Source organism: Schistocerca nitens, chromosome 8 (genome assembly GCF_023898315.1).
Source record: "Schistocerca nitens isolate TAMUIC-IGC-003100 chromosome 8, iqSchNite1.1, whole genome shotgun sequence".
NCBI lineage: Eukaryota > Metazoa > Arthropoda > Insecta > Orthoptera > Acrididae > Schistocerca > Schistocerca nitens.
The window spans coordinates 47,814,269-47,834,965 of record NC_064621.1 but is presented as its reverse complement, the minus strand read 5'-3'; the positions used below and the strand labels follow the sequence as shown (position 1 = coordinate 47,834,965).

Below are 20,697 nucleotides of genomic sequence, written 5' to 3'. Positions count from 1 at the left end.
ACAGATTGAATAACATTGGGGAGAGGCTACAACCCCGTCTCACTCCCTTCCCAACCACTGCTTCCCTTTCATGCCCCTCGACTCTTATAACTTCCATCTGGTTTCTGTACAAATTTTAAATAGCCTTTCGCTCTCTGTATTTTACCCCTGCCACCTGTAGAATTTGAAAAAGAGTATTCCAGTGAACATTTTCAAAAGCTTTCTCTAAGTCTACAAATGCTAGAAACTTAGTTTTGCCTTTCCTTAGTCTTTCTTCTAAGATAAGTTGTCAGGTCAGTATTGCCTCATATGTTCCAACATTTCTACGGAATCCAAACTGATCTTCCCTGAGATCGGTTTACAGCAGTTTTTCATTCATCTGTAAAGAATTCACGTTAGTATTTTGCAGCTGTGACTTACTAAACTGATAGTTTGATAATTTTCACATCTGTCAGCACCTGCTTTCTTAGGGATTGGAATTATTATATTATGCTTGAAGTCTGAGGGTTTTTTGCCTGTCTCATACATCTTGCCCACCAGATTGTAGAGTTTTGTCAGGAATGGATCTCCCAAGGTCATCAGTAGTTCTAATGGAATGTTGTCTACTCCCGACTTAGGTCTTTAGGGCTCTGTCAAACTCTTCACGCAGTATCGTATCTCCCATTTCATCTTCATCTACATCCTCTTCCATTTCCATAATATTGTCCTCAAGTACATTGCCCTTGTATAGACCCTCTATATACTCTTTCCACCTTTCTGCTTTCCCTTCTTTGCTTAGAACTGGGTTTCCAATAAAGCTCTTGATATTCATGCAAGTGGTTCTCCTTTCTCCAAAGGTCTCTTTAATTTTCCTGTAGGCAGTATCTATCTTACCCCTAGTGAGATAGGCCTCTACATCCTTACATTTGTCCTCTGGCAATCCCTGCTTAGCCATTTTGCACTTCCTGTCGATCTCATTTTTGAGACGTTTGTATTCCTTTTTGCCTGCTTCATTTACTGCATTTTTATATTTTCTCCTTTCATCAATTAAATTCACTATTTCTTCTGTTACCCACGGATTTCTACTAGCCCTAGTCTTTTTACCTACTTGATCCTCTGCTGCCTTCACTACTTCATCCCTCAGAGCTACCCATTCTTCTTCAACTGTATTTCTTTCCCCCATTCCTGTCAATTGTTCTCCCTGAAACTCTGTACAATCTCTGGTTTAGTCAGTTTATCCAGGTCCCATCTCCTTAAATTCCCACCTTTTTGCAGTTTCTTCAGTTTTAATCTACATTTCATAACCAATAGATTGTGGTCAGAGTCCACATCTGCCCCTGGAAATGTCTTACAATTTAAAACTGGTTCCTAAGTCTCTGTCTTACCATTATATAATCTATCTGATACCTTCTAGTATCTCCAGGATTCTTCCATGTATACAACCCTCTGTTATGATTCTTGAACCAAGTGTTAGCTATGATTAAGTTATGCTCTGTGCAAAATTCTACCAGATGGTTTCCTCTTTCATTTCTTACCCCCAATCTGTATTAACCTACTGTTTCCTTCTCTCCCATTTCCTACTCTCGAATTCCAGTCACCCATGACTATTAAATTTTCATCTCCCTTCACTATCTGAATAATTTCTTTTATCTCATCATACATTTCATCAATTTCTTCATCATCTGCAGAGCTAGTTGGCATATAAACTTGTACTACTGTAGTAGCCATGAGATGCATGTCTATCTTGGCCACAATAATGAGTTCACTATGCTGTTTGTAGTAGCTTACCAGCACTCCTATTTTTTATTCATTATTAAAAATACTCCTGCATTACCCCTATTTGATTTTGTATTTATAACCTTGGGTAGCTCAGATGGTAGAGCACTTGCCCACGAAAGGCAAAGGTCCTGAGTTCCAGTCTTGGTCTGGCACACAGTTTTAATCTGCCAGGAAGTTTCATATTAGCGCATACTCCGCTGCAGAGTGAAAATCTCATTCTAGAAAATAGTAACTTTCCATTGCTTTATTATTCACATTGCAAGAAAAACAGTGTGGAACTATAGCAAACAGTGAATATGGACAAAACTCCTCTGGCATTTGATGTGCTAAGTAACAGAATTGTTGTCATGAAAGGTACTAAAACTGTAATTATATAAAAAAAAGTGCACATGAAAAAATGCACTATACTGTCATCCTTTCATGTTGTGCTGACAGTACAAAACTTAATACAATGATCATTTTAAAGCACAAAACAATGCCATAACCTTCTGCAGTACTGTCAAGTGTTGTTGTAGACTTACATGACAACAGGTGAATGGATGAGATTGGTATGAAACTGTGGATTAACAGAGTGTGGGAGAGCAGGAAAGGCACAATATTGAACAAGAGTTCTCTTCTTGTGCAAGATCAGTTTAGTAGTCATTTCAAAAATTCTGTGAAAATGAAACTGAGACAGGAAAACACAGAGCTTGCTGTTATTCTGGGAGGTCTTACTTCACAATTGCAAAGTGTTGATGTCTTGATAAATAAACCATTCAAAGTGTACACGAATGAGGAATGGAACAAATGGATGATGGATGAAGCCCACATGAATTCATGCCAAACAGATCTTTAAAATTATCTAAAATCACACAAGGGTGTCAGTGTATGAAACAGTCATGTTCTAGAGAGAGAGAGAAAAACTTTATTGCTAGATCTCACAAGAAGTGTGCCACTATTGTTACATCTTTCAAGAAGTGCAGCATTAGTAATTGTCTCTCAATGGCACCGAAGACCACTTATGTATAAAGAGGGTGACAATGACGATGGAGGAGGAGGAGGAGGAGGAAGAAGAAAGTTCAGGGATTTTAATAATCAGTTCCATTTTACAAACTAAGATTTTTTTAAAGTCTGGTTTTGCAATCTAATTATAAAAATGGTAAAAACATTATTTAAAAAATGCTTAAAAATTATGGTGCATTTTGCAGTCCATAAAACATGGTAACGGTTGTTCAAGGCAGTTTTTGGAAAACATGTTTAGAAGTAATTCACTAGATTGTCTCTCTGTACCACTTGCAGTGAATCCATAGACACGCCAGTCTATGGTTCAGTAGGTAAAAGTTGCTTCAAACTAATATTGCATTATCTGTGTATTTCCATCCTACTGATTGTAGAATTTCCTTTAATGACTCTACAACTTTCCTCGTGGAATTCAGTGCCAAGTAAAAACATCCAACAATGAACCTGACTTCACCTAGATCTGTTATATGCATCCTGATAAGCTCATTGTCACACTAAAACAATATTTTTATCAACTGCAATGAACACTCCACCTCCTACAGTATATAATCTGTCTTAGATATATGTTCCATGAATTGCTCAGTATTCTGGAACCTACTTCCGGTTTCAGCCAGATCTTGATACCAAGAATAATTTGAGCAGCAGAAATTTCCTGGGAGGCAGGATATTCAAGAATTTTGTTACGAATACTTCAACAACTTACTGTTAAAATTTTGGTAGCCAAACAGTTTATGATTTTGATTTCTGCATATCAACTGGTGAGCATTCATTGTGGGACCAAAAACTACCACTTAGTCTAAAAAAAGTCCATGTGCACTCTACAAGTACTCCACGATCTGAGTAGATGCTTCTTTTTTGTAGTTCATTTGAGATCTATCAAGGGGAGTCCTACAACTCTCCACCCTATAACACACATCCAGAAATGTGCAGCCATGATCACCACAGAATTAGTGGAGCTTCCAGCTCAGACCCCCCAATTGGTTCCAAAACAAAGCTCCAATCATTTCCTTGCACTATGCTGCAAATTGTGAGCTTTGCTGGCACCTTGCAAATGAGACCAGAAGTCTTCACCACTTCTACCAGTCACACGTAGGAACTGAGGATGTCCTCAGAAATCAAGTGGCAGGATTCACTGATGCTGATATGAGCAACAACTTGCAGACTACTGCACCCTGCACGCTTGACAGCCACAGGAAGGGCCTCTGGCAGACATACCAAGTGCACATTGGCATTATTTCTGGCCTTGGACCCTATTTCCATAATGCTTCTAATGCTGGAGCTCCCAATTACTAGAAAACGGTTCATACCATTTCCCTGATTGGAATCTGCTGAAGGAACAGCCACCTTCCCACTCATAGAGTGAATGAGTGAGACTGGACAGCCAACCTACATATTGACTCTCCGCATCAAGCGACGTGACTGTGTAACACCCCCCATTCATCCTGCAGCAAGCTCAGATCCCCTGCATCGTGTATGCCCAAATGCGTCCTATGCAACACACCAGTTTCTATGCTGCCTCCAAGCCATAAGCCATGCTGCTTGTTAGTCTCCTGGTGCTTCATCAACAAGGGGTGACAGCTGACAGCAACAATCAGGCTGTCTTACTCTTTTCTGCTCTATCATGATGATAAAGCAGAAGAACAGGACTGATTCGATTAACAGTAAAAGTGTCTTAAATGTGGTTAGTTTTTCAGACACTTGTATTTCACTCTCCTGAAATTTCCTATGTACTGTTGATGTGAAAGAGTATAATCATTACCTATTTTGAGATGATGCTCAACAGTTTATTGTAAGTAGTTAAATAAAAAATTACCAGATATACAGCAACCAGTCGCAAAATCTTGTTTTATTTATTCACTTTTGCAAATCGATTTCAACTGATTAACAGCCATCATCAGTGCTTTCAACCAATATGCCCCTTGAGTAGTAATACTGTCTTCACATGGAGCCCACCATTCATAAATAAAAAATGTTCATGAACATAGTGACTCGAGTGTATTTGGCGATTTATAATATGTATTGGACACACCATCATGCAGTATAGTCACACAACTCAATATTTTTCAGGGGGTTTAGTACATAACTTTGATCTTTTTTCCTCTCTATTTCATTGTCTGTTTATTGATTAAATGTACAATTTTTATTTTTGTATTTCTTATTTACTCAGATTGATGGTTCTAATTGTTGTGCTGGGCACAATTTCATGATTACAGAGGAATTTTGGCAAACTGAATTTTTGTACAGCAAAGAATTATTTTCAGCTGGCGACAAGAATATTGCCTAACTTTGGAGTGACAGAAGTTCGTTTTTGGATTGGTATATTGCATAAGTCTACTTAATCCTGTTACGTGAACCAATTAATCATCAAGCATTCCGTAACACACTGCAAGAAACAAGAATAGATTTTTCCCAGAAAATAATAATATGCTGTTTATAATCTTTCAGTCTACAGTATGTAGGTACAAGAGTAAATTTTAGCAGGGAACATAATTACTGTAAAATTTGATGAGATCAATATACAGTTTACTTTTTTCATATACATTGCTCAACTTTAAAAAATATTTCATTCTCCTCAGTTTTTTGTTAAATGGTTTTCACTGTATTTTAGTGTAATCTACATATATCCAAATCAACCACATTAAAAAAGGCAAATAATTAGTAACTATTAAAGTGCAAGCACAATTTTAGCTAATGCCAAACAAAGAAAAATGAAATAATTCTGGCATTAAGTAACACAACAAATGCACTTATCATCTATGAAATGGGAACAGAACTGAGCTTCAAAGTAATCAACAAATCTCAAATGAAACACACCTGTATGACACCAGTCGTGATTGAAGCAGATCTGGATGAACATGTAGATGCTCTATGGTCCTGTGGTATAGGTGGAGCTTCGCTACCAGACTCATCAGATTGATCCTGCTGCTGTTGTTGGGAGGAGCCCTTGCGCTTTGACTGAGCTTTCAGTTTCTGTTGTTCTGACTGTGATTCTCTCCTTGCTGTCTGTGGAGGTGGTGCAGGTTGTGGTGGTGGAGGAGTTGGTGTTGGTGGGTCTGCTACAACACCACTCCCAGCCTGTAGGTCTACAATAGCAGCTGTATCCATCTCTGTAGGTGGTGTGGTGATAGATTCTTCCTCCTGAGTTCCTTGCTGAGTACTGTCCACCTCTTGTGGACTTGGATCAGAATTACTGGAGCCAACTAGTGTCACAGTACTCAGGTTGCTTGGTGAAGAAGGTGCACTGACTACTGTGTTGTCTGTGGAATATCAATCATAAATTAACTTAATTGTCATGCCATACCACAAAAACAAATATAACTATACACAAATAATTTAATTATACCTTAGATAATGTTAGTGGGATTTCACCACCCATCCCATCTACATAATGGTAACTATAAAGACAACTTTAGTTGGAATCTGCTACCCACCCAATCTACATAATATCCTAATCCACCTTTGGCCCCCTCAACTACTCAAAAAGCTTTGCTGATTGTATCACATCCCTATGGAAGATCCATGTGTAAGACCTGTCTTATACATCTACACAGAACATCCTATTCCAGCCTCTTCAGAGACTTATCCTACCTGATCAGAGGTTTATCCACCTGCAAAAGCAGTTACACTGTATACTAGCTCTGTTGTACTTTCTGCACAGCATTTCACGTGAACTTGACCACCAACCGGCTATATACCCTACTGATAGTCACCATCAAATTATGATCAAGAGCAGAGTTGATGACTATGTGACAGAATACAGAGTTGAGCACAAGATGGCCAATTTCAATTGCTGCTTCACAACCTGTACCATTTGGATGCTTTCCCCAAAACCAGTTATCTGAATTACATAGATGGGATTGTCCTTGCAACTTATCCTGCAATCATCATACCTTCCTGCCCTCAATTTCTGCTAGCACATGCCCCATGTCCACACAAAAGATATAGAACTTACCAGAAAACAAGAATACATAGTGTGTATATATAGGGAAAAAACACACCCTGTTATTCTTTTCACAGACCTTAACTGAATTGGTAATGCATAGGATAAGCAAAAATTTGCCCCATGATGCTAACTTCACTCATCCAGCACTCAAACCCTCCTACTTATAGTCTTCCTCTTTCTCTGTTCTAGTTTCCCCTGTTAACTTTTTCCTGTATGTTAATGTGTGCTACACCCAACTCCCACTCCATGTGGCCTGAACGAGCTGACTGGTGTCACTTTACTATCTGGTTCATCTGATGCTCTCCCTCCCAGATGTCAGATACCTTCAACTACCTACCCTCCCACTTCCTGTGTCAGTTCTCCCTTTGCCCACTTCACCAGAGACAACCTGTAACAATAGGTGAGCTGCTTCAAATGAGTTGCCTTGTGATCTTCAGACCCAAAATAACTATGTAAAAATTGTCTAAAAATACAGGTTTTAACACTATAATACAGATATGATTTCTTTCAATATTTTTTCTTTAGTATCAAAGAATGGAAAATCCAGGATGGAATGTAACAATATTATGAAAATGAAAGGTACTACTCACCATGTAGAGGAGATACTGAGTCGTGATAGGAACAACAAAAAGACTGTCACAAATAAAGCTTTCAGCCACTACGACCTTTGTCAACACACACACACACACACAAACTCATGCAAATGCAACTCACACACATGACTGCAGTCTCAGGCAGCTGAAGCAACACTGCAAGCAGCAGCACCAGTACACAATGGGAGCAGCAACTGGGCGGGGGGGGGGGGGGGGGGGGTAAGGAGGAGGCTGGGGCAGGGAGGGGGAGGGATAGTATGGTGGAAGCGGCAGACAGGGAAGTGCTGCAGATTAGACAGAGTGCAGAGAAGAGTTGGTGGTGGTGGGGGGAGGGGGGGGGGGAGCAGCAGAAAAGGAAAGAAATAAAAATTCTGGGTGCATTGGTAAAATGAGGGCTGTGTAGTGTCGGAATGGGAACAGGGAAGGAGCTAGATGAGTGAGGACTAATGAAGGTTGAGGCCAAGAGTGTTACGGGAATGTTGGATATATTGCAGGGAGAGTTACCACCTGTGCAGTTCACAAAGGCTGGTGTTGGTGGGAAGGATCCATATGCACAGGCTGTGAGGACGCTATTGAAATGAAGGATGTCATGTTTGGCAATGTATTCAGCAACAGGATGGTCCACTTGTTTCTTGGCCACAGTTTGTCTGTAGCCATTCATGCTGTTTCCCTTTGTTACTATTTTCTTTCGTGTAACTACACTCAATGTACATCCTTCTTTCTCTTCTGCACTGCACTGCACTCCATGCTCCACACTGTATCAAACATCTCAGATGCGCACAACAGAAGCTACAAGACCATGCTGATTGTTGGTGCAGCATTTTATGTCCCACATTACTCTGGCCAATATAATTAATCCTAACCTTTCAAATTAATCATTCTCCCTGCATCAATCTCCCATAATTTTGCGTGTTATATCCTGCACCTTTCCGGTGCCACAAAATCTTGTGTCTCATCCTATAACCCCTCCCCATCCCCAATCTTTCTCTATTCTGTCCCAGTTCACACTAATTCCACCTCATCCAGTCACACCTGCCGTCCCCCTTCTTCACACTTATCCACCCTCAGACCTGCTACCCACAGTAACATACAATTTTTTTTATTATTTATTCTTTATTTTGATCCTTGTGACTTCTCGCCAGTTTTAGTGGGTTTTCAACTTTTGCTATCATCAATTCCATCAGATTTCATCTTGTTTCCCCCTTTTCTATCAACTTCATCCTTTTCATGAATTTTCACATGTATTTGGTATCTCTTTGCAAAATTTTTTCAGATGTAATTCTATGTATGTAATTACTTGCATGTTTCCACCGCCATAGATACTCGCTCTTTCCATCTGTGTCAATACAGAAAAGTTTTCTTACCCTAGCTAGATCACAGTCCCACATACTGTTCCTGCATTGTTGCTTGGCTCATGGAATCCCCCCAAATGGTCTTACCATCAAATTACCCATCTCCAGCTGCCATGCCTCCTTCCACAATGACCTACACCTGTTCAGATTCTGCCAATCCTTAGCTGTCACCAACATAGTCCCAGGAAACCATATCAACCAAGCCCAAACCTCCTTGCAGTACCTTATCTACTTCCGCAAAATTCACCTGCTATGCAATCCCAAATTCCTGGAACCCATAACATACATTGAAACTCTTGCCCTGCAGAAACTTGAGCAACATGCCACCTCAAAGAGCTCTCCATCCTGTTCACTTCCTACTCCCACCTTGGACTACCACTGTTCACTACGTCTACAACTTCCAAATCTCCCCCACATCCCCTCATAGCTGACAAACCCTGTCTCGCAGACCTACTATGCTTACTCCACCCTCCAAAACTCCTTCCCACCCCCACACAGAATCCAGAACCTAAACAGACCCATAACACAGTCATCAACATTTCCTCCAGAATCCTTTATCCACAGAAATATCAGTCCTTTCCAAAGGCCTTACCTTTTTCCCCACTCCCAAATTCAATCATGCAGGACTTGTTAAAGACCTTCTCTCCTTCTTCCAGTCCCTACAGTGGAAGCACTTTTTTGCCACCTACCCTACCAATCAGACCCAACCAAAGGTCAATATTGAACCCTGTCTAACTCAGTTCACTCCTCCATCCAACTGTGATCCACTCCCACTGCCACCAAATCACCCCCTGTTAACTTTCCAGAATTTCTTAACCTTGAACCTAGCCTCACCATCATTTCCCAAATCCCACTGCATGCAAACTAACCTTACATCCACAAAAAGAACCACAGTCCACCATCTAAAAACTGATCCTGACCTTATACTCAGACCTGTGGACAAAGGCTCCACCACTGTTGTTTGGAACCACAAGTATTACCTGCCAGAAGGACTGTACCAGCTGTCAGATACTTGCACCTACAAACCTTGCCAAGTGACCCCATTCCAGAAATCCAGCAGGATCTCCTGTCACTACTCAAATCTTTAGGTCCATCCCAGATCCTCTCCCCAGAGTCCAATTCTCTACTCTCCCTATCATTCCCTCGCTCCTACCTTTTACATGCTTCCTAAAGTCCATAAACCTAACCACCCAGGATGCCCCAATGTGGCCAGTTACTGTGCCCCCACTGAGAGAATCTCTGCTCTCCTAGACCTACACCTTCAACCTATTACCTGGAACCTACCCTCCTATAAAGATACCAACCATTACCTCCATCAACTCTCCACAGTTCCTGTTCCTTTACCATATTTCCCTGCTCGTCACTACTGATGCCACATCCCTTTACACTGACATTCCTAATGCCCATGACCTTATCGTTATTGAACACTACCTTTCTCAATGCCCAACAGATTACACAAACCAACAATCTCCTTCCTAGTCTTCATGACCAACTATATCCTCACCCACAATTACTTCTCCTTTGAAGGCATTACAAACAAACAAATCTGGAGTACGGCTATGGGCACCCACACAGCACCATCCTGTGCCAACCTATTCATGGGCCATCTAGAGGAATTCTTCCTAAAAACCCAGAATCCTAAACCTTTCACCTGGTTCAGATTTACTGACGACATCTTTTTGATCTGGATTGAGGGTGAGGACAACCTATCCACATTCCTCCAGAACCTCAACAATTCTCTCCCATTTGCTTCACTTGGTCCTACTCAACCCAAGAGGCCATCTTCCTAGATGTTGACCTCCACCTCAAAGATGGCTACATCAATACCTACTTCCATATCAAACCAACTAACTACCAGCAATACCTCCACTTTGACAGCTGCCTACCTTTCCATCCAAGAAGACCCTTCCATACAGCCTAGCCACCTGCAATGATGAGCAGTCCCTCTCGAAATATACCGAGAGTCTCAATGAAGCCTTCACAGACTGTAATTATCCTTCCAACCTTGCGCAGAGACAAATCTGCCAAATGTCTCTCTCTCAATCTTTCCAGTCTCCCGCCAGCTCCCAAAGTCCCATCATCCGACGGCAGAGGAGCTTTCCCCTCACAACTCAGTACCACCCAGGACTGGAGCAACTGAATTACATTCTCCGCCAGGGTTCTGACTACCTCTTGTCATGCCCTGAAATGAGAAATATCCTGCCCACTATCCTCACCACCACTTCCACAGTGGTATTTTGCCATCCACCAAACGATATACTCATCCATCCTTACACAACCCCTGCTTCCAAGCCCTTACCTCAGGGCTCATACCCCTGTAATGCAAGACCTGTCCAATACATTCGCCAACCACCAGCTAATCCAGTCTGGTCACTAACAGCAGAGAAGTTGCAGCGTTAGAAAATTGTAGTGAAATGCAGGAAGATCTGCAGCGGATAGGCACTTGGTGCAGGGAGTGGCAACTGTCCCTTAACATAGACAAATGTAATGTGTTGCGAATACATAGAAAGAAGGATCCTTTATTGTATGATTATATGATAGTGGAACAAACACTGGTAGCAGTTACTTCTGTAAAATATCTGGGAGTATGCGTGCGGAACGATTTGAAGTGGAATGATCATATAAAATTAATTGTTGGTAAGGCGGGTACCAGGTTGAGATTCATTGGGAGAGTGCTTAGAAAATGTAGTCCATCAACAAAGGAGGTGGCTTACAAAACACTCGTTCGACCTATACTTGAGTATTGCTCATCAGTGTGGGATCCGTACCAGATCGGGTTGACGGAAGAGATAGAGAAGATCCAAAGAAGAGCGGCGCGTTTCGTCACAGGGTTATTTGGTAACTGTGATAGCGTTACGGAGATGTTTAATACACTCAAGTGGCAGACTCTGCAAGAGAGGCACTCTGCATCGCGGTGTAGCTTGCTCGCCAGGTTTCGAGAGGGTGCGTTTCTCGATGAGGTATCGAATATATTGCTTCCCCCTACTTATACCTCCCGAGGAGATCACGAATGTAAAATTAGAGAGATTAGAGCGCGCACAGAGGCTTTCAGACAATCGTTCTTCCCGCGAACCATGCGCGACTGGAACAGGAAAGGGAGGTAATGACAGTGGCACGTAAAGTGCCCTCCGCCACACACCGTTGGGTGGCTTGAGGAGTATAAATGTAGATGTAGATGTAGAACATCAGGTATCCCATCTAAGGCAGGGCTGCCTGTGAGACCAGTCACGTTTCTCAGGTACCTTCATTAGTCACTGTCCTCACCCATCCAGCTCCTTCCCTGTTCCCATTCCAGCATTACACAGCTGTCATTCCACCATCACACCCAGTCGTTTCACTTCTCTCCTTTTCCTCTGCTACTTCTCCCCCCCCCCCCCCCCCAACCGCTTCTCCCCACCTCTTCAATGCACTCTGTCTAATCTGCAGTACTTCCCTGTCTGCCGCTTCCACCATACTATCCCTCCCCCTCCCTACCCCAGCCTCCTCGTTACCCCAACCCAGTCTCCACTCCCATCATGCACTGGTGCTGCTGCTCCTAGTGTGGTTTCAGCTGCCTGAGACTGCATTCACGTGTGTGAGTTGCGTTCACACGACTGCGTTTGTGCATATGTGTGTCTATTGGTGACAAAGGCATTAATGGCCAAAAGTTTTATTTATTTGTAACAGTCTTTTTTTTTGTGCCTATCTGTGACCCAGCATCTCTGCTTTATGGTGAGTAGCAACTTTCCTTCTCATAATATTGTTACATTCCATCTTGGATCTTCCATTGTTTGATTATTTTGGAAATGATTGCCTTAATTTTCTGATTCAATTTCACTCACATGATCACAGTCATTTGTGTAGCTGATTAGAGAGAGAGAACATTACAAGCTGTAACATTTAAATACAGGCTGATTTATTTATTTATTTATTACTGTTTATTTAAGACCCTTTAATAAGTGAAGAAAGTTTAGTTTATAGTGCCCTGTAGATAGCCAAATGGCAGTGATGTATGTGCATTGTCATAGTCAATTACAAGAAAAAGGAAGACAGCAATATCAAAATAAGTGTATCACCAACGTCAAAGTAACTAGGAACAAAACACAAGTTCGAATAGGACAATAATGGGTAGGAGGCTGTCCATGGTCATTTTAGATTAGATTCGGCATTCTTTGCATTTCATCGATCCATTGTGATGGAATCCTCCAAGCTGTAGCACATATAACAAAACAAGAAGACACAATACATATTTTAGAAAAAGTTAGATTCCACAAATACTAGTTGAAGTGGGCCTTAGGGATGTAGAATAAGTCAAACAACAAAAGTGAAACATATTTTCATTTAAGAGGTAATATCAATACTGAGTTTCTACAAATACTGACTGAAATGGTTCTGATGGATGAGGAATAAGTAAAAAAACTGACAGATATTTTCTTTTGAGAGGTAGTACTGAACTTGTCACAAAGATGTAAATGTATATATGCTAAAGAGAAAAAAGAATCAGGTAACATGAAGTGAGTGAGATAATTTTAGGCTGTTGTAGCCACAAATCATAAAACAGGAAAAAATATACAACATTTCTTTACATTGATCAAATTATTGCCCTGAAGGTGTGCAGAAATCAGATTTTACTCAACACTCTCATAATTTGAGATTACTAATGTAAGGTGCGATCAAAAATTCTCTGCTCAATGGCCATACATCCAAAATCTGTATACCAATCAGGCAGAATTGCCCTTAACATCAAGGAAATCATCCCATCCATGCATCAAGTTGAAGATAGCCATTAGGTAAAACATGGTGTCCTGCTGCATAAAGGCTCCATAATTGCTGGTTCACTTCCTCATCCAGCAGGAATTGTCAACCTTGGCGCATAACTCCACAATGGTGGTTTCAACAGACATGTTGCCCCATACACATTCTTCATTTCCTGATGGATGTTTACTAGCATTTGCCCATCAGCAACTGAGGAAAGGTTTGCATGTACTTGATAACAATGTTACCATAGTTTACATTTCCTGTTTTACCACCATATTTTGGAAAGACACCGTTCTCTTAAACTGATCTTTCTTAGCAGCTAATGTTTTTATGGCTGTTTGTTGGTGAATAATGGACAGCTTTTGGACCAAAGTGGCTAAAATCTTTCTGATGATTGTTCTTATTTCATGAAGTGAGCTGTTCATTTGGAAAAGATGTATATTATTTATGACAAATTTCATTATGGAATAAATGTATTGCAAAGTGGTATTTTATTTTTGGGAAATTGCAGAGAATTATAATCAAAATTCAGAAAGCAAATTTAAGAAACTAAATATCATCAATTTCATATAACTTAATTGGTTTAAGGAGCACACACCATTAAAGTTCCCAAAAGGCATGAATGTTATCTGAACCACATTCAATTGGCATTTGGAGTGACTTCTCAAGGCAATGATGGGGGCCGTGAGATACTGCATTGCCCATGCTGCCCGATTGCAATGCCACCTTGGCACAAGCTACAGCCACTTGCCAGGAACCTGACTCTAGTGCCTCTATGACAGAGTTTGTACTGGACCGCAACAGAGTTTGGTGCAAGCTACATTTTCTGTGGCCTTTTCTTGAATTTCCCTTCACACCTCTTAAACATTAACTCTATACTAAAATCTCTGTTCTTGTCAACTTAGTATCTTGTGTGTCCTGCACTGCAGGTGTTGAAGTAAGTCAGTGGTAGCTTACACTGGCCTCCCCACAGTAGTAGCTCCTGTCAGATTGGATCTACAGTCAGACTGCCTTACATCTGTCTACTTTGCCTACAAAATTTCCTCATAAATCTGTCATTTCTTACTAAAATGCATATCAAAATTCCTGCTGTACTTCCTGCATCAAACCAGTCTCAGGACTGAAGACCACAACAACAACAACAACAACAACAACAACTTACTGAATTAGTCCAATCACACAGAAAGTAATTGCAGAAAATGAATAACTTATACATTTATAGAGGAAGGTACTAAGAAGAAGAAGAATAAGAAGAAGAAGATAGAGTACACAGTTTTGGACTATGAAAACTTTAGTTTCATTACCCTCAAAAGGATCACTTATGACATTGTACAATGAATGTCAGTGAAACACGCTAGCTTTTTTATTTTTATGCAATCTGTGTCTCATGGCAGCTGCATTGAAAATAAAGATTTGTTTAAGCACTCCAGCTGTTCTGTGGTATACTCCACCACTCTGAATTTGATATCAAGTTGTAATAATAAGAATCAATTTCTCCTGTCTGTTAGTCATCTTTCTTTAGACATATTCTGTGAGCAAAGCATTTAACAGTTCTGAACTCTATATGTGATGTCTTTTCAAAGGTAAGGTGCAGAGAATTGGATATGAACCATTCATTAATGTCAATGAAAATTATGTTATCAGCTGTTTCTTTAAATTATACTTGGTTTCTAATGAGTCCGAGTCTCGGTCAGGCACACAGTTTTAATCTGCCAGGAAGTTTCATATCAGCGCACACTCCGCTGCAGAGTGAAAATCTCATTCTGAAAGCTCATTCTTGTTCCATAGAATTCTCAATATCAGAATACTTTAGAAATCCAAACTGTGACTTTGACACTGTATTATTTGTAGTCAGATAGTTTAGAAACCCACTATATAACACCTTTTCTAAAACATTTGAGAATGTTGACAAAAGTGAAACTGGATGAAGTTTGCTGATATTTCTTTGTCTCCATTCATATACAGAGGCTTATTCGCATCATATCTCAGCCACTGGGGAAATGGCTGATCTCTGTATTTACCAGTTGTAATAGAAGAAAGTGTAAACAAAAAAAAAATGTTAAGTCAGGTAGGTCAGACAGTGATACGGAACATGCTTCAAATACAGCAAGATGGAGAATCTCCATTTCATCTATAATGAAGGACTGTTTTCCCCTTCAGCAATTTACTTGTCGATTACATCTATCTATAAAATATAAAAAAAAATATTTCACATACTATCTTTTCATATTATTTACTCTACAGATAATAATTTATATTTTGCTAACTACCATGGTTTAGTCTCTTTTGCTGAATAATTTTTATTTTACAGATGAACTAGATCTTTAAAATGTGTTAATATCATATGCACTAAAAATTTCAATACCACTAACAAAGGCACTTATGTTGGAACATTCATCTATACTTATTTAAAGTAATCTAAGAAGGCCATTTCAAATCTCCTGCACACTGCTCTTGCACAACCATTACAGTGGCATAATCAAGTTGAAATTTATGTCAGTTCTGAGTGAGACTTTAAGCATTACAATCATATATGCGTTTGCTGGTTCACATGGCTGTGTTGTGAGTAATTCAGTTTTAAAATGGAAGCTGAAACCAAAGCACGTCAGGTTACATGTTGTGACCAGCATTCCCACATCAAAATTTAATCCCTACATGGAAGAACCCAACAGAAGTTTACGATGCTTTGAGGGAGGTGTGTGAGAATAATGTAGTGAATCACAGCACAGGCCATCAAGTGTAACAGACTACATGTCCCACATTATTGTTAATAATATTTTGAGAGGGGATTGACAAGAGGCCAAAACGTCTGTCACTTCAGTTTACAAAATCGTAACTGAAAAGTTAAAGATGAGAAAAGTTGCAGCCAGAGGGTCCAACATGATCTGAGTGAAAAGAAGAAAGTAGGTAACTGAAAAGTTAAAGATGAGAAAAGTTACTGCCAGAGGGTTCAACATGATCTGAGTGAAAAGAAAAAAGCAGGTTGCAAATAAATGCCAGTAGAATTGCTTCAATGTTATCGAACAGAAGAAAAGCAGTTTCTGAAAAGGTTTTCTGCACTTGATGAAACCTGGATATGAGATTTTGAGCCATAAATAAGATCTCAGATGTCACAATGGAAAAGTTCAGACTGTAAACAGACAAAAAAAATTCTGCTACCAACAGCCAATGGTGAAACTATTGATGATCCTTGCATATTACATGAAAAGAGTCATAGCTACAAATAGAGTGCACCAGAGGACGTCTGTAACAGGCGCATACTAAAAGCTGTTTCTGCAAAATGTTTTGCACCCAAAAATTTGTCCAGGAAGGCTTGATATTCTTGCAGCTGGTGTCCTCATTTTACATGATGACGCATGACCGCATATTTCCCTGTCAGTGGGAGAAATAATTCCCCACCCTCCAACAGTCCTGAGATGAGACCAGAAGACATTGATTTGCTACACAAACTAAATTAACAACTTTGTTGGAAATGTTTTGATACAAATAATGAAGCTTACAGTGATCTGACATGAATAATCTGACAACTCAACAATGAAGATATCCTATGCAGAATACAGAAGTTGTAAAAACATTGGGAAGCTGCTATAAGCAAGAATGGATATTACATTGAAGGCCTATAAAGGTAGTTTGTAAACAACTATTTTTTCAGCTATATTTTACAGTGTACAGAACTTTCTAAATGACCATCATAGTTGTGTATATAATGATGGTGGGGTCACTCATGGGAAAATTCCTGTAGTAGTTGGTGTTAGAGCTGCTTCTTTTTTAGATTGAAGTCAGCTGATAAGTAGACCAGCTTAAAGGAAGTCACTCTAAGAAACCACCTTCAGAGGACATCATGTTTCCAAGTAGAGAAGGAATTAGCATATTTTGTCAAAATATAAGAGGTATTAGAGACAAAGTTGGTGAACTGCTTATAGATGTTGACTCTGACATTATTGGTATATCGGAGAACTACTTAAATAATTTCACAATGCAGAGGCTTCCTTTGCCACGATACATATTAGCTGGCTGTTTCAAGGAGTTCCTTGCAGAGTGGGGGAGTGGCCATGTGTGTAAAAGACAGTATTCTGTTTGAGTCCATAGATGTATCACAGCACTGTACTGAACAGGTATTTCAATGCTGTGTAGGGGGCAGTTGAATTTAGTGAAACTAAACTTCTAATTGTTGTTGTTTATAGGTCCCCTAACTCTGACTTCAGAGCATTTTTGCTCAAGCTAGAGGGGGATCTTGATTCACTTTGTAGGAAATACCAGAAATTAGTTATATGTGGGGACTTCAATATAAATTTTGTATATGACAGTGCAAGAAAAAAATAAGGATGTTGGTAGATCTGCTAAATTCATATGATCTGATGCTGACTGTATTTTTTCAAACTAGGGTGCAGGGGAACAGTAGCACAGCCATAGACAATATTTTTATTAATTCTTCATTACTAGATGGGCATTCTGTAAGTAAAAGGGTGAATGGTCTTTCAGACCATGATGCACAAATTTCAACACTAAAAGCCTTTTGTACTCAAACTGCAGTAGCCACCAGACAGATCGCGGGAGGCGCACATCGGCACGGCGCATCACGGATGTTAGTTGCCACAAGTAGAGTCCCGTCCACCAGAGGGCAAGCGAGAATTCGGACACGACCTCTGCCGGCGTAACAACAACAACAACAACAACAACAACAACTCAGGCAGCAGGGGCCGTGCCCAGTCAGTTAACATTGGGCCTGCCTAGGACTCAGTCCCGGTCTATGCTAAGTGAAGTGCTACGTAAACGTGAACAGTGTTACTACACAATTGGCGACGAGTAGGGTCGTTCTTTCGCGTGTTGTGTCGTTGTTCTGGTTTCGCAGCTTCTCCACGGCATGGAGGATTTAGTGCAGGTTTTGGTTGAGCAGCAGACGGATCTCATGGACACCATGAAACAAGTGCTTCCGGCGTTGCTCTCCACGCAGTCTGCTCCAGCGCCGTTCCCTCCTCCCTTTCCCCCATACAACAAGATGGCGGAGGATTGGGACGCATATGAACATCGCCTTTGGCAGCATTTCTAGGCGTTTCATGTTGCCGATGTGGAGGTATGTCGTGCTCTCTTCTTGTCTTGGATATCTCCCTCACTCTATCAAGTTTTGCGGCAGCTAGCACCATTGCAGGAACCCTCGTCCTTGTCTTTTGCCGCATTGTGCTCATTGCTGTCTTCATATTATTGCCGCCGCACACATGTTGTGACGGCTAGGGTCGAGTTCTATCAATGCAAGAAACAGCCCCATCAGTCTTACCGGGCGTGGACCGCTACCCTGCACGGTCTTAGTCGCAAGTGTCATTTTGTCACGGAGCAGTCGCGAGAGTTGTATGCCCACGTTATGGTGCACGACGTCATTGTTCGTTCGGCCCCTGATAGGGAGGTCCGGCAACGGGCCCTGCAGTTAGAAGACCCTTCCCTCGAGGAAGTCCTGCCCGTTGCTCAATCGTATGAAGTCTCTTACACCGCAGGTCAACAGCTAGAAGCGTGGTGCGACATCGTGGCGATTCAGGGCGGCGCGTCCGCGTACACTGTGTCCGGGGTGGACGACGTGCGAGCGGTACAATCCAGCCATTACGGCCGCTCCCGCATGGCGCGTAAACAGAATTCCGGCCGCCGGCCCCTGTTGCCGTCCTGTGCGTCGTGCTATATACATCACGATTGGTCAGAGTGCCCCCAGCGTTGGGCCATTTGTCCCAAATGTAATAAAAAAGATCACATTGCTAAAGTTTGCCGCTCAGCCTCAAAAGAATCGAAGGAAGCAGGTACAGAGGACATGGATGTTGACATTCAGGAAGTTTCATTGGGCCAGGCTCCTGACGCATCGGCACGCAAAATCTTTATCGAGGTGTCGGTTCGGTTGCGCCGCTTACAACTGCAAGTAGATACAGGCGCGGCAGTTTCGTTGTTGCATGCACAAACTTATTACAACCTTGGATGGCCCCCGTTGGCGCCAGTTTACCGGCGTCTACGTGGTTATTGTAAACAGTTCATTCCCCTACTGGGTCAGTTCACTACCGACGTGACTTACAAATCAGTCACTCGGCCTATTACTTTTATTGTTGTCAGTGATGTGAGCTCCGCTAACATTTTTGGCCTGGATGCCTTTCAAGCTTTCGGTTTTTCTATCGCTGACACCATACAGTTGGTCTCCGAAGACATTCCCTATCAATCACTGGAATCTTTGATCTCAGACTTCCCAGATATCTTTGAGGAGGGCCTGGGGCGTGTTTCAGATTTTGAAGCTCACTTAATGTTGAAGGTGTCGGCTCGCCCGTGTTTTCTACGCGCGAGGCAGATCCCCTTGGCTCTCCGCCCTCAGGTAAAGGAAGAGCTAGACCGGCTGACAGCCCTAGGGGTCGTTCTTCCCATTTCTTCTAGTGAGTGGGCTTCGCCCCTCGTTATTGTAAGGAATCCCTCGGTAAAATTACGTCTTTGTGGCGATTTCAAGGCCACCATTAATTCCCAATTGGTGGTGGACACCTATCCTTTGCCTCGTGCTGATGAATTGTTGTCTGCCGTGGCGGGAGGCCAATATTTTTCGAAAATCGATCTTTCGGAGGCTTATCATCAGATACCACTTGATGAGGACTCCAAACGGCCGGCGGTCATCAACACCCCGTTTGGCCTTTACCAATATCAGCGGTTGGCCTTCGGAATATCCAGTGCCACGGCGATATTCCAGTGTTATCTTGAGCACGTCACGTATACAATCCCTCATTGTATTAATTACCTGGATGACATAATTGTCACAGGCCGCAGCACGAAGGAACACTTCCACAACCTTCGCACCCTCTTTCTCAAATTCAGGTCTGTGGGTTTGCGTTGCAACCTGCATAAGTCAACCTTCTTCCAACCGTCCATTGAGTATGTGGGCTACACCATCTCTCGGCATGGCATCCAGCCACTAGGAAGTTTGGTCCAAGGTATCGTCGACCTTCCTCGGCCCGCTTCGCTGAAAGAGTTACAAGCTTTTTTAGGCAAGATAGCCTATTACCACCGGTTCACTCCCAGGGCTTCCACCGTAGCCTGCCCCCTGTGATGCCTTCTGCACAAGGGTGTTCCTTTTGATTGGTTGCCTGTATGCGAGCGAGCGTTCACCTCGTTGAAGGGCCTCCTCATGTCAGCGCCTTGTTTGGCTACTTTTGACCCCCATAAGCCGTTGGTCCTGGCTACAGATGCTTCGCAGTATGGGGTGGGGGCGGTCGTGGCCCATCGCAACGCAGACGGTTCCGAGCAACCACTGGCGTTTGTGTCTAAAACTCTTAGTCCCACGCAAGCCCATTACTCCCAGGTGGAAAAAGAGGCTTTGGCCATT

The 20,697-nt window shown here is 41.7% G+C and overlaps 1 protein-coding gene across 1 annotated transcript in view; it reads right to left on the bottom strand.

Moving 5' to 3' along the window:
- LOC126199146 (ras-specific guanine nucleotide-releasing factor 2-like) overlaps positions 1–20,697 on the bottom strand; it is a 1,534,440-nt gene that overhangs the window by 382,683 nt on the left and 1,131,060 nt on the right. Inside the window, exon 18 of the mRNA XM_049935901.1 lies at positions 5,551–5,993. Within this exon, the coding sequence (XP_049791858.1) occupies positions 5,551–5,993 (443 nt within the window). The remainder of the gene's footprint in view (positions 1–5,550; positions 5,994–20,697) is intronic.